The sequence below is a fragment of the Ranitomeya imitator genome, chromosome 2 (assembly GCF_032444005.1).
Source record: "Ranitomeya imitator isolate aRanImi1 chromosome 2, aRanImi1.pri, whole genome shotgun sequence".
NCBI lineage: Eukaryota > Metazoa > Chordata > Amphibia > Anura > Dendrobatidae > Ranitomeya > Ranitomeya imitator.
Window position 1 is genome coordinate 665129335 of NC_091283.1, and position 15630 is coordinate 665144964.

General features: G+C 41.1%; 1 protein-coding gene across 4 annotated transcripts in view; it reads left to right on the forward strand.

Annotated features, from left to right (window-relative positions):
• The window catches only part of LOC138665474 (catenin delta-1-like), a 182784-nt gene extending 168226 nt beyond the window's left edge, over window positions 1-14558 (forward strand). For 2 of the 4 annotated variants that reach the window (XM_069752988.1, XM_069752990.1), the window contains 4 exons: window positions 817-864; window positions 10100-10179; window positions 10852-10933; window positions 14003-14558. In XM_069752988.1, coding sequence (XP_069609089.1) covers window positions 817-864; window positions 10100-10179; window positions 10852-10914 — 191 coding nt within the window. In that variant the 3' untranslated portion in view covers window positions 10915-10933; window positions 14003-14558. The remainder of the gene's footprint in view (window positions 1-816; window positions 865-10099; window positions 10180-10851; window positions 10934-14002) is intronic. The other 2 variants (XM_069752989.1, XM_069752991.1) reach the window with 1 other exon arrangement.
• The last annotated feature ends 1072 nt before the right edge of the window (window positions 14559-15630 follow it).

The following is a 15630-nucleotide window of genomic DNA, read 5'->3' on the forward strand; positions in this document are numbered from 1 at the left end:
AATTATCTTAAATTTTAAATCTTTTTCTGAATGATTACATTCAACAAAGTGTTTAGGGACAGGAAGATCAGTCCTTTTCTTTCTAATAGAGTACCAGTGTTGATTCATTCGCACCTTAAACTCACACGTTTCACCAACGTACCACAGATTACATAGACACATCAAAAGGTAAACATAATCTGAACTACATGTCAAGTAATGTCTAATTTCATATACCTTCCCCGTTGTTGGATGTTCAAATGTTGCACCCTTAGCTGTTGAAAACAGCTGACATATCATGGCTTTGATATGGGCTCACTGCCGCAGCCCACCTCAAAGCGGAGGATACTGCCAGCTGGCGTACTATTCCGTCAGCTGGGAGAAAGGGGTTAAATGACAATTATCCCCCCTACTGGCCTAAATACTCCTTCTCTAAAATCTTTAGAGGGGAAACTGAATTGCCCCAAAGTGCACAGCAGTAATAAACAATCATTCTGCACTTTTGTTTTTCATGGAGTAGTTATTTTCAAGTATTTACAGTAAAGTATTATAAGAAGTACCACCCCTCCTTCACTACAATGTGGCCATCTATCATCCTCTTTGACCCCCATTTTATACATTGCCCACAAAGTCCTATACACCATGTATACAGGACCAGTTGCAGCTTGACAATGTGACGCTGGCCATTTCGGGCGTACTCTGTAAATCCTTTTAATGACAGTTCATGTCCAAAGAAAATTATTGCATATTATAATTACAATATATGTGACATTTTATTGCCCGATGTTCATTTGGCAGAAATACCGAAATGCACACTTTTTTTTTTTTTTTTTGTAGATAAGAAGCCTGAGAACGTGAACATTCCTATGAATGACATCAGACCAGGTATTGTCATACATATTTTGATAATTAAAGGGGTTATTCCCTTCTCATTCATTTCTGGCAGATCTTGGGAATATGCCTTAAATGCATAATAGATGTGGGTTCCACCAATGGGAACTGTAGATAGTGGGACCTGCATTTACTGTATATGTATGGCGTATCTTTGGATGTCAAATGGTTTCTTTCAGATGAAAAAGTGAACATCCCATTTATTTGTGCATCCAGTTCAAAGATTATTTAAATGTTTTCGGTCAAATCACAAGACCTTCAGGCCCCCGGGACTACTTCACAAAGAGCGACGGACCGGACGTCTATGAGCGCCATATGCAGCGGCGGATACACGCCCTCCTTCTCCCTTCAGGATCTGTGAGACGTTCCAGGTGCGCTTTCCATCCCGGGTTGCCTAGGCTCATATACCCCATTGTCCTATGCTTCCAGTTTTGTTAAAGATATTTCTGATGAAGACCTGTGATTTGACCGAAAACGTTTAAATAATCTTTGAACTGGATGCACAAAAAAATGGGATGTTCACTTTTTCATCTGAAAGAAACCATTTGAGTGCCAAGTGATTTATTACTATTGGATTGACGGGCTGGAAACCTGACTTGGGCACCACACAGGATCCTTGAGTGCCGTGTGTTTTGTCTTTATCTGTATCTTTGGATGTGTCGTGAATGTATGAGAAAGGAGTATTCATCTTTTTAAATATTTTCATATACCATTATAGTTTTTGTTCTTATCTAATTGAAGCATAACTTTAATTCCTTATTCGCAAGTTGCAAAATACCGACTAGGCCTGAAGTTTCTAGATTGTCTACAGCTGAAGACCAGTATAAGGTGGATTCACATTGTTTGCAGTGTGATTAACTTCCTCCTGTCATCCTAATGGCGTTCCACAGCCTAATGAATGTGACACTTTCCACTTATGGTATGAAAAGCCTTTGAATTGTTACTCTGAGATGGTGATCCCGGGGCTACCACTGGGATTCAACTTACTCTGCTGGCAAAGACATAGGAGATGGCATGGGGTGTTATTAGATTGTGTGCCCACGCTGCTTTTTTATGCATTTCTGCCGCGTTTTTTGCCGCAGCAAGAAACGCTTAAAAATCCCATTCCCATGCAATCCTATGGGATTCTGCAATTGCTGTGCCCATGCTGCGGATTTTCCCACTGCAGAATCGCATAGCGTTAAAATCTGCAGCATGTTCATTATTTCTGCGGAATTGTGGCGATTCCGCCACCATAGGATTGCATTGAAACACTCACTTTCTGCATGGTGGGCATAGTCACATGTGTAAAGTGAGCGCTTCATGTGCAGATGGTACCCAGGTCTGGAGGAGAGGAGACTCCCCTTCAGGCCCTGGGATCCATATTTATGTAAAAAGAAGAATTAAAATACAAAATAGCGGTGCACGCGGCGGCCTCCATTCCCAGGGATGCTTTGCGCGAATCACTTGAGATGACGTCGCGTTCATGTGACCATGACATCACAAAGGTCCTTCAGGCAGAGCATCCCTGGGAATGGAACATACCAGGAGCGCCACTGAGGAGATCAGGAGCCGTCTTAAGGTGAGAATAACCATATTTTTTTATTTTTTAAATTATTTTTAACATATCTTTTTACTATTGATGCAGTATAGGCAGCATCGATAGTAAAAAGTTGGTCACACTTGTCAAACACTATGCTTGACAAGTGTGACCAACCTGTCAATCCCTTTTCCAAGTGATGCTTGAAATCGCTTGGAAAACGCTAGCGTTTTGCGGGAAAATGCATGCAAATTCCGCATGCGTTTTACCCGCGGCAGGGAGTTGAGGAAATGCTGCTGACATATCCGCAGCATTTGTGCAATGTGAGCACATAGCCTTAGTGTTTGCAGCGGCTCCAGTAACTCTATGCATTCATTAGCGAGATCGCTCCCAGCATGAGGTGCTAATTGTTACAGTTGAGCGAATGTTAGGAAACGATCGGCGAATCTGAATTTGCTATATTAGTACCTTAATCATAACGAATTTGTTTGACAATCAATTCCAAACATATTTGTTCATTTCTCCTCCCATTGACTCCATATTGCAAAAACAGTATTTGCCACCGATCGTAATCGGAACCAAAGTTTGAAAAATGTGCTCAATTCTACTGATGGTCACTACGGCAATCCAATTCCTAATCCTGTGGCCTCTGCGTCTGCCATAGACCTAAGAGACCCTGGCTGAGCACAGTGGTGGAATAGGCTGCCTGTCAGTATAAGGCCGGCGTCACACTACCGTGTTTTACGGACTTAAGAGCGGTGCTGAAAATACGGATTGCATACGGTACAATGCTTCTCTATGCCCCAGCTCCTATCGGCTGTATTTTACTGATCTGTATTATACGGTCTTCTACGGCCGTAGAAAATCGCAGCATGCTGCGTTTGTCACCGTATCGCGCAAAAAAATACAAAAAATATTGCGCAAAAAATACGCCAATGAAAGTCTATTGGGGGTGACAAAAATACGGATTACACACGGACCAGCAGTGTGACTTGCGAGAAATACGCAGCGGTGTTAGAGAAAAGCCGGCAATTCAGTGCGATGTACAGTAAAATCACACTGACAGCTTACAATAGAATAGGTAGAATAAATGTGTACACATAGTGTGTGTGTGTGTGTGTGTGTGGATATATATATTTATATATGTGTGTGTGTATATATCCAGCGCGAGATAGCAAAGCCGGCAATTGAATTACCGGCTTTTAATCGATCGCCTTCCTAAACCTGACATGATATGAGACATGGTTTACATACAGTAAACCATGTCATATCACCATTTTTTTTTTTTTTTGCATAATCCACACTACTAATGTTAGTAGTGTGTATGTGCAGAATTTGGGCGCTCTAGCTATTAAATTAAATGGTTAAATGGCGGAAAAAATTGGCGTGGGCTCCCGTGCAATTTTCTCCGCCAGACTGGTAAAGCCAGTGACTGAGAGCAGATATTAATAGCCTGGAGAGGGTCCATGGTTATTGCCCCCCCCCCTGGCTAAAAACATCTGCCCCCAGCCACCCCAGAAAAGGCACATCTGGAAGATGCGCCTATTCTGGCACTTGGCCACTCTCTTCCCACTCCCTTGTAGCAGTGGGATATGGGGTAATGAAGGGTTAATGTCACCTTGCTATTGTAATAATAATAAATCTTTATTTTTATATAGCGCTAAGTATGTCTTTGGAATGTGGGAGGAAACCGGAGTACCCGGAGGAAACCCACGCAAACACGGAGAGAACATACAAACTCTTTGCAGATGATGTCCTGAGTGGGATTAGAACCCAGGACTCCAGCGCTGCAAGGCTAGAGTGCTAACCACTGCGCCACCGTGCTGCCCCATTAAGCCAGATTAATAATGGAGAGGCGTCAATTATGACACCTATTCATTATTAATCCAATAGCATGAAATGGTTAAAACACACACACAATATTAGAAAGTATTTTAATGAAATAAACACACAGGTTGTTGTAATATTTTATTCCACTCTCAATCCACCTGAAGACCCTCGACCTGTAACAAATTAAAAATAAAACAAAAAATAACAAATTAAAAATAATAAACCAACAATATCTCACACCTTCCGTCGATATGTCCCACAATGTAAATCCATTTGAAGGGGTTAAATTATTTTACAGGTAGGAGCTCTGCTATAATGCAGCTGTGCTCCTGCCTGTAAAACCCCAGGGAAATATATATATATATATATATATATATATATATATATATATATATATATATATATATATATATATATATATATATATATATATATATATATATATATATATATATTCACCAGAGGAGATAAAATATGCATTTTTTTAGTATACAGATCATTACAGGAATGTAACTTTTTGGAGTTATTTGTTTTATTAGAGCACACAAGAGTTTTTGTGATTTTATTTATTAAATTCCTTTTTTAAACACAAACATTTTTATTTTTAGAATTTTTTAGAAGTCCCACAAGACGACTTGAACATATGATCTGTTAATTGCATTAGTAATCTGCAGTACTTGTGTAGTGCAGAGCATGGATAAGTCTAAGTGTTAAGGTACCTTCACACATAACGATATCGTTAACGATATCGTTGCTTTTTGTGACGTAGCAACGATATCGTTAAGGAAATCGTTATGTGTGACAGCGACCAACGATCAGGCCCCTGCTGGGAGATCGTTGGTTGCTGAACAAAGTCCAGAACTTTATTTCGTCGCTGGATCTCCCGTGAACATCGCTGGATCGGCGTGTGTGACACCGATCCAGCGATGTCTTCACTGGTAACCAGGGTAAACATCGGGTAACTAAGCGCAGGGCCGCGCTTAGTAACCCGATGTTTTCCCTGGTTACCAGCGTAAAAGTAAAAAAAAACAAACACTACATACTTACCTACCGCTGTCTGTCCCCGGCGCTGTGCTCTGCACTCCTCCTGTACTGGCTGTGAGCGTTGGTCAGCCGGAAAGCAGAGCGGTGACGTCACCGCTCTGCTTTCCGGCCGCTGTGCTCACAGTCCGTACAGGAGGAGTGCAGAGCACAGCGCCGGGGACAGACAGCGGTAGGTAAGTATGTAGTGTTTGTTTTTTTTTTACTTTTACGTTGGTAACCAGGGTAAACATCGGGTTACTAAGCGCGGCCCTGCGCTTAGTAACCCGATGTTTACCCTGGTTACCCGGGGACTTCGGGATCGTTGGTCGCTGGAGAGCTGTCTGTGTGACAGCTCTCCAGCGACCAAACAGCGACGCTGCAGCGATCCGGATCGTTGTCGGTATCGCTGCAGCGTCGCTTAATGTGAAGGGGCTTTTAGGCCGGCGTCACACAACGAATAAAAATACGGTCTGTAATTTACGGCCGTAATACGCAGAAAAGTCCCCAAAATAGTGGTCCGTATCTCATCCGGACATCCGGGATCCATGTGCTCCCAAAACATAAAAACATAAAAAACTCTTGTGTGCTCTAATAAAACAAATAACTCCAAAAAGTTACATTCCTGTAATGATCTGTATACATGCATACATGCATATTTTATCTCCTCTGGTGAATTGCACAAAAAGAAAAAAGTATACTAAGCACCCCAACACAATTGTCATTTTTGTTAATCTCTCCTCACATGAAATGAAATAAATGTAACAAAAAGATGTATGTACCTCAAATCGGTACCAATAAAAATGACAGGACCTTATGCAAAAAAAATCCCTCATAGTGCAATGTAATCAAAGTTATGGTTTTCAGAATAAAATGCAAAAAGTGATTTTTATTTATTTACCATTTATGCACAAGGAAGGCATAGTTTGGCTGTTGCAGTAAATGTATTAACCGGAGCTATGACACTATATCATTTGTTATCCCTCGGAGAATGCAAAAAAATTTAATAAAACAATACCTGAATTGCAGCTTAGATTTTCCCCGTGCCCCCTACAAAAATTTTGAATAAAAAGTGATCAAGAATTTGCATGTGCCCGAAAGTGGTACCAGTGAAAAGTAAAGCTGCCACACTGCTGTCTCTGCACTCACACAATTGTCTATAGAAAATCAATAAAAAATGGAGACTTTTGATTTAAAAAATAAATAAATAAATTACGGTACTTTGGTTTTCTCATTTTTGTATCGACCTGCAGAAAAAAGTGGTATATTATGAGTGGTGGGTGGTTAAAAAAAAAAAAAAAAAAAATTGTGTAAGACAAAAAGATGTCTTTTCTCACTCGTATCATGTTGCACAGAAGACAATGTGACAACCAAAGGCAATCCTTGAGAGGAAAGGGAAAAAACACAACCAGTCGGTCATCCAGGGATGCAGATGCCACTCCAGCTCTGATGGACTGAGCAGTTCCCGAAACATAAGAGCCTTTCCTGTGTCACAATATGCTTTTCCAAGGGTTTGCCTGACCTACCTGCTTATAACTGAAAAATAGGTGGTCAGGTGATAGGAGTATCTTTGAGACTAGTAAATCCAAAGAGCTCTTATTGGGTTTCTCACATTCATGTTCCAGAGGGTTTATTGGAATTAGAAAGTGAAAGACAAACTACAGAGATCACAATTTAAAATTGAGCCATTTCCTTGGCTTCTAGGATCAAACTAAGCTGAAACGGAGTTGTGGGGAATCTTCTAGGGCAGACACCATAGGTGATTCCCTGAGGAAACCTCTTGTTGTCGGATAAAAAATACTTAACCTTTAGGCTGTGTTCACACGTTGCGGTTTTTTCGCGGTTTTTTCGTGGTTTTTCCCGATAAAAACGCTATAAAACCGCAAAAAAAAAACGCATACAATAAGCATCCCATCATTTAGAATGAATTCCGGATGTTTTGTGCACATGATGCGTTTTTTTCCGGAAAAAAAACGCATACCGCACAAAATCCGGACATGCTCTATCTTTTTGCGGTTTTTCTGCGGATTTCCCACTCCAAAATGCATTGGGAAGTGTCTGGAAAAAACCGCGGAAAAAACGCATCAAAATCGCGGCAAAAACGCATGCGGTTTTCTTGCGGATTTCATGCAGAAAATGTCCGGAATTCTCAGGAATTTTCTGCATGAATTCCTGAACGTGTGCACATAGCCTTAATGAAGCCAATCCTCCGATCCAGACCATGTTGGAGAAAAGTTAATCCTTGAAGAGAAGATGTGAATGGTGTTGCTCCTCGCATTGGTGGAAAAAATGAATCCTAGAGGGGGATGGTCCTCTTGCTTCTAGCATTGTTCTGATGACTGCTTCAGAGAAACTGAGATATCAGTATTGTGATTTTTTTTTTTAATAATGGCCCCAGATACTCTTTGAAGATTGGTCGCTGAGAGAGTAGGTGGTCTCTGAAAAATACAGTACTGTGCAAAAGGTTTAAGCAAGTGTTGGAAAAAATGCTGCCGAGTAAGAACGCTTTAAAAAATAGAATAGTGGATGCTTTCCTGAAACGGAAAGTACTTGCAAGCAGCATAATACAAAGAATAGCAGGTTTACCCAGAATCCTTTGCAGTAGGCGGAGCTATGCAAATCATCTTTCCACCCCAGTCTAATCCACAGCGCTTGGAACCGCCAAGCGTGCAATGCTGCGGATTAGTTTCTAAATTTACACAGCCAACCAATTCCTACCTGTGGACACGTGTTTCGGGCTTTAGGCCCTCATCAGCACAGGGCTGGAATTGGTTGGCTGTATGGAGTGGGGCTCGGTGGGCAAGCGATACATATATGCTAGCCACCTTAGGGAGAGACCCAAGTTGGGCTAAATTGTCACGATTCCCCTGACCGCTGTCACCAATTGGTCAGGATTCACACCGTGACCGTCACCCCTACGTCACGGATTGAGGTGACTTTAGGCCAACAGTAAGAGGATAACTCCTCTCCCTGCTTGTTTTGGCAGTTGCTCGCTGTGTAACTTAGATTCTGTTGGGTATGATGCAGGCTCAGTTCCTGAAGCCGCATCAGACACTGGACCCTCACAAGACATACCCGTATATCTGGAAGGGGATAAAGGGAGCCTAGCAAAAGTGGCCAGCTTTTATTATGTTTCCACTGCTCCCCTGAGTTCAGTTTTGCGTGTTTTCTTAGTATTTTGTTTCCATTCGAAGACCACCATCAAGTTTTGGAGAGAAGCTTTATTTATCCAATGCCTATTTTTATGGTCTTTAGCAATGGGCCTTACTCACAGGGTAGTTAGCCAAGCAGCCTAAAGACATGTTCTCAGAGTTCTCAGAGACTCCTGTGATCATAAAAATGATCACTAAATTAAACGGCATTCTGGGGAGCAGCAGAAGTGAAATAAGAGCAATGGCTGGCTTAGGGAGGACCCATCACCAGGACAAGCGTGTCCACAGGGTGTGCACTTAGAAAACACAAGAAGATTGCTGGAAGCTTCTTATTTGCCCTGCATAAAGAAAAGGGCAAATCTGACAGATCTTCAGCAATATCCTGATGGAGATGATATGCAAGCTTCACTCTGGCTCGGTGTTACTGCATTTCAATAACGAATTTTGATGTTTAATTGTTGAGGATACATTGAATATTTAATTGTTGAGAATATATTGAATATTCTGACACTGAAGTGCCTGACAATGATACTAAAGTGAAATAAGGAAATCTAAGTGTTCAGGATACTTGGGGGCTAGAGTTCAGAAATGGCAAAACAATTGGAACACTCTTTTTTTTTTTTTTTTTTTTTTCTGTCTAGGTTATGTTCATTTATAAAGTCCAGATGTCAGCAGGTTCTTGCTATGTAGCCAGATGGTAGCAGAGGAGACCCTGAATTCAGCCATGTGTCACTTATTGGGCTGTGTGCTGTTGTTTCAATAAGAGCAGGAGATTAATACTGAATAGGTCTCTTGTACCTGCTAGACCACCCATGTCCCCAGCAGTGATTAGCAGCTTACTGTCAATGTACACAGAGAGCTGCCAATCAGTGGTGTAGGCGGGGGCAGCTTTCTGAGCTCTGCTACTTACCGTATTTTTTGGATTATGATATACACTTTTTTTTTTTCTTTCCCAAAAATATTGCGGGAAAATTGGGGTGCGTCTTATAATGCAGATATACCTTACCGGCCGCAGTTGACCAGGGTCGCTGCTGGAGGAGGCAAGAGTGGAACATTGCTGCAGGCCAGGATGATTGGGGGTTCGGATGTGCGGTGAGGCACATGCGCAGATGGAGATCTCCTGAGATCTTGGTGCCGTGATCTCCATCTGTGCATATGCCACCCCCGGAAGCCATTTTCCCGGAGTCCACCGCATAGTAAACCATATAAGTGCGGGGGCTCTGGGCTTTCACAAGATGTCTGCAGAGCCCCCGCAGTACCGAGCAGGGGTGCACCGCACATCTGAACACCCCCTTATCCCCGGCCTGCCGCAACGCTCCACTCTTGCCTCCTCCAGCAGTGACCCCGCTTCAGTGCGGCCACCACCCCGGTAAGCAATAAGACGCATGAATAATAAGAGGCACAATCATCTTATTAAAAAAAGGGTGTTTTTTTTTCCCCTATTTTTCTCCTCAAAAATTTGGGGTGTGTCTTATAATCTGCAAAATACGGTACATCACATCTGATGCCCCCAGTAAAGTAAGTGATGCGTTGCTGGAATTGGGGTCTCTTTTCTTACTTTATGCTGCGCTCAGATTACATAGCAAAAACCTGTGAGTGTTTCTCTTTAATTAGGAAACCTGTGTTTGCTGTTATGTTTTTCCATAGTGTGCATACTCAGAATATACTAATGTATTTTGCTTTCTCTCCTACTCGTTCAATCTTTCAGACATATATTCACACAATGGGGATCATGGCAGTCGCCATCTAAACCGTTCAGGGGATCTCTCAGAACTGGAACCTCTCAAAGTAAGTTTAGCACCATGGGCCCATTGCAAAGTATAGCAGTATTCTTCACCTTTTTTATTCTTTTTATTCTCTGCTTAATTTTAGCACAAGCTAAATATTTCTAAAACTGCGAGTTTGCATGGCTTTCCCTTTATCATTGCATTATCTCCTGTATGTGAGATGTATTTCAAGCTGAATACTTTTATTTCGTGAAAATAATTACGTACTAAAAGGGCTTATGTCCCACTAGCAAAACTGACTTTATCTGACAGCCCATTAAAAATGAAGCCTTTATTAATGATATGTTAATGTTGTATTCTTAATTGGTAATTCAGATTAACTAGGTAGCTAGCAGTATATAAATAACCTATACATTCTTAGATGAGGTTAGCCGACAGTCCTGAATCGTGTAATTTCCCAATTGCAGCAGCCTTTACCCATAGTCTTGGATCCACAATACATTTGATGAGATGTCAGTTTTCATTTTAATGAGATAAGATTGTTTTGTATATTGACTTTGAAAATTGATTTCCCTTTACCAGTTTCATGTTTTTGTTATAATTAACATACATTTTGGTGAAATGCTAAAAATTCCTAGTCTGTATGAAGCATGCTACTTGGTAGGCATATTGCATCTCATAAAACTGTATCACTTGGCTTTGTCATCTCATTGCTTAATGGTCTCTGTCACAGGAAAGGTCTCTCAGTGCTGGGGGTTCATTGGATCTTGGGGATGTTGAAGACCGACCAGTCTAATTCCACATCTGTTGCATGTGTATGTAACGCACCTTTTGTTTCCCATTTGTCTGGTATTTCATCTGCATGTTTATCACTATATTGCATTCAGAGGTTCCCAAAGTATAAAACAAGAACCACTTTATTTTTAGATCAAAATGTTCTTCTACAGCGATCATGGTTATCCCACAAGGTAGACTGCAAAACAAAATCATGACCAGGTTGCTGATTTTGTGCATCTTACTTCACCCCCCATCTTACCTTATCACCAAACAAAAAACAAAACAAAACCGTTCTTTACACGTTTGTCTAAAAGTGTGTGAGCCCTTATGCCAACCAAAAGGTGACCTTATTAGATGGAAATGGGTCATAGGTCATAAAACCAATTTTAGTCATGGGTCAGTAGTGTTTGAAGCAGTCTCAGGAGCTGAAGCCGCTTGATGCAAGGCAGATGCTGGCTGTTTATGTAGCAGGCATCAGGTTGTAACTACAACGGTCAATACATATTGTTTTTTTGCTTTCTCTTAAATACTGCTTTTAATCTCGGACAGTGTAATTTGTCACGTGCGCTCACTGGCTTCCATTGGCTCTCCACGACGCCTTCAGAGTAAAACGATGAGTTACGATGGCAGCCGGAGGCTTTCTGGGTCCTCCCAGTGACCTGGATCCAGTGATCCAGTGAACTGGATGCTGATTGAAAATGAGGATAACTCTAATTACTGCAATATTGCAGTTATACAACATAAGCAGGTTAAAGTCCCTTAAGGAGACTAAATTAAAGGGAATCTGTCACTAGTTTTTGTTACCTCATTTAGCAGCATAATGTAGGGAAAAAAAACCTGATTCCAACAATGTTTCACTTAGTTTACTAGGTGTAACGCAATCCATTCTTAGATGTAGAATGCAGCAGAGCTCAGAAGGCTGCCCCTACCCACATCACGGTACATTGTGTATTGGCACAGTTAGTTACTTATCAGAGAAAAGGGGCATGATTGGACGACTTGGCAGGAGGCAGCTACAGTTTACAGCCTGATGTTACATCCATGAATTCAGTATTGTAACCTCTAAGGCCTCTTTCACACTTCAGTTATTTGGCGTCAGTCTAAAACCGCCATTTTCCTCAAATAACGGATCCGTCATTTTTTTTGACGGATCCGTTATTTTCCCATAGACTTGCATTAGTGACGGATTGTGACGGATGGTCGTCCGTTCCATCCGCCATGCGACGGATCCGTCGACATTTGGCGGACGTTTTCTGAAAATAGACGGACATTGGAACGTTTTTTGTCAACGCCGAAATGGCGGATCGCGACGGATCCGTCGCGTCCGCCATTCCATAGAATGGGCGCCTATGGGCGACGGATCCGCCGCAACCGTTTTTTCGGCGGATCCGTCGCCCCAATCCGTTTTTTCAATTGCGCATGCTCCAAAAAGTAGATACTTCTCCCAGACAACCCCCAAGTAACGGATCCGTCAAAAAAACGGATCCGTTAGAACCGTTTTCGCAACAATGCTTTTTTTTTTTTTGTCACCGCACCCCCCACCCCCCCTCCCAAAAAAAAACCATAAGCTAATAAAATCCTGTATGCACCTATCAGTAAACATAAAATGAAATTTTCATAAAGTTTTCATACAGCACTGTGGAGTGACCCGAACTAAGTTGACATCCATTTTTTTTTTTTTTTAACCACACAATGTATGGTGTAAAAACAAAACCCAAACAATAATTGCAGAAACTGTGGGGTGTTTCAGGTGTAATTTCACGCCACTTGCAGTTTTGAGTGACACCATTTATTTTACCATTAGACATGCCGGAAAACAAATAAATTCCAACTGGTCCCACAAAAAAGATTAAAAAAATTCTAGCTCTTGAAATAAAGGGAGGAAAAAATCTCCCCTAGAATTGTAACCCGCATTGAGCTGAGCTACACCACAAGTCCCAGAGTGTGCTTATAGTCTATTACAAAAGCAAACAAAAAGTGACAAATTAGTTTAAAAATTGTAAAGTTTTCCCCCAAGATGTTTTATAAAAATTATACAGTTTTATTGTATAAAACGTCAAATTGGTGTTTGTAATGATTTGAGCTATTAGCTAGTCATTTTATTTAATATTATTAAATTATACAATACTATGAAACCAAATACACAATAGCAACATTTTACCACTATTCTAAGAACGTAATAAAAGGTGACCAAAAATGATACCAATCAACTTGTCACACAACACAAGCCCAACACAACTGTGTCCGCAGAAAAATTAAAAACTTATGGTCAAAAAACGGAAACCACTTTATTTGCTATTGCTTTCTTTATATTAATTAGTCCCATTATGCTACTTGAACCTGCCATCAAACATGGCTTGCATTATATCATGAAAATCTGTGTACTATAAAGCTCACCGTATAGCTGAGAATCACAGGAGTAATGAGAAATCTGCAATGTGGGGACTTCAATTGGCCCCGACTGCCATTGATACCTCGGTCATATCTCGGGGGGCCGATGGGAGTCAAAGTACGCTAGAAAAGTGAAAAAAGTAGTATACTCACAATGAAAAGTAGAAAACAAAGTTTACGAGCAGGTTTTCAAATTCGGGGTGCATATGGTTTGTCTAGACATAGTGGATTTTCCTGTTTCTATGTAAAAAGTGAGAACTGCACTAAAACACCATCCAAAAACTGCATCTAACCAGGGCTTTTCCTGAAAGCACAGTACTGCAGTAGTAGTCTCTCTTTGTTGCACGTGGTCAAATGGCAAGTTTTTCCTTCTATGGAAAATGAGAATTTTTTTTTTCTTTTATATGTTTTAAATGCTTTTTACATGTTTTAGAAACTGGGGAACTATTCATTCACCTCAAAATTCTTGTGACCTAGTTATGCCACATAAGCAATGCAGCCAGTCGGTGCTACAAATGGGCTGCAGTGCTAGCAATACCCCCGGGCATCCAAGTAGCTGTGCAGCCCATTAGTGGCCGCTGGTTGGCTGCAGAGCTCACATGGCATAATCATGTCAAAATGTTTAAGAAGGGATTGACCAAGTGGTGGACACCCCCTTTAAATATTAAAAGCCTGCCTTTAGTGGTATTTGTCTGACATTTCTTTACTTTTTGCAGGGTGGCACTCATGGTTAGGTGATCTTTTTGGAGCATCTGGACCAAGAATGCTTCATCGATTGTCCTTCACTGCCTGTCTTCACTATTTTTAAATCTCCTTTCCTAGTCTCTCTGCTGCGTTCTGAAGATAATTTGTGAACTTTTCTGGTTACTAGGATAAGACGCACAGGAGACGCGATAACACTGGAATATCGCAATATTAACAGGCTGTAAATACAGATATACTAACACATAACTGATCCTGCAACACTAACAATCTTCCAGGACAGATCATTGTGGTGCAATTGTTCTAGCACTATATAATTTTGGTTTGTATTTTGTTTATATTTTTCTGGGTGATCTGGTTACATCTTTGCTGCAATTAATTTTCCTTATGACACTATTTTTGTCCTCCTCTTGGAATCACCAGTGGCCTTTCTGTGGGGAATGTAGACATAGGCTGAATAATGGACTACCCCGACCCCAACCCATCTTGCTTCCTTTCCATTTCATAACAATCTGATGCCAAGGATTATGTTTTTTAATAAATAAAAATTTTTAAGACAATCTTATTAAATACATTGTCTGGCGTTTTTATTTGCAGATCTGCTGCAGCATTCATTGCCTGCTAAGGTTTTAGATAAGCATATCAAATGGCTGGAGATTGTTTAGTATGTAATTTAATTTCTACTATATTCTTGCTTGCTCATTTTTGTAAGCATATCAGACTACTGGCAGCCTTATGTAAGTTTTCCTAATGTACACTGTAACAGCTGAACAGTAAAAGTGTTTTCTTTTGGCTTCGCTCTGGCAGGTATCAGTCTGCGTTTCGTTTGTTTTACTGTATAGGAAAACACAGCAGTCTTCTGCAAAGAAATGTTTCTTTCCAGTGGGTCCATATGGTGAATAGATGGCTGGGTATCCATCATGACACTGCCCACTTCCGGTGCAAATCTCAGAAGACTACGCACTTGACAGTGGGCATAAACAGTGTGTATCTAGTCTTAGATTGACCCTTAATTATTTTGGCTTGTCCAAGATTCTGTCTTTTATCAAACTATAATCCAAATATGTCACAGCTACCTTCATGCAACTTTGCAGTAGTGAAAGAAAAAAATACCAGATAATAACTAGAACTTCAATCAAAATAATGCTCTAAAACATGCAGAACTTGAGCAAAGAAAGCAAGGAATTGATATAATTCAAACAAAGTCCATCATGATTGCAAAAGACAGCGGGAGTTCTTCTTGTAGAACCACACACTGAGATGAAGACAACAAGTAAAGCTTTTTATTTGAAAGATTTTGCTTAATAGAAAGACCATGATGTTAGACACGGTCACGTACCCGCTTCTCAGCACATGACTTGGGGTTGCAACTGCAAGGGTTAAAGGGCCACTGTCACCCCCCTCCAGCCGTTATAAACTAAAAGAGACACCTTGTGCAGCAGTAGTGCTGCATTCTAACAAGGTGGCTCTTTTAGTTTTAGGTTCAAGTATACCCCAAATAAAGCGTTTTTATACTTAGCCACAATTCCTGTCTCTAGCCAGGGAGGCGGGTCCTCACTCCCCAGCTCTAACCGCTCCTCTGCCGTCACTCAACTCTTCCTGCGCTTTCGGCGCCGCCCCCTCAGCACTGTGTACGTTTCAA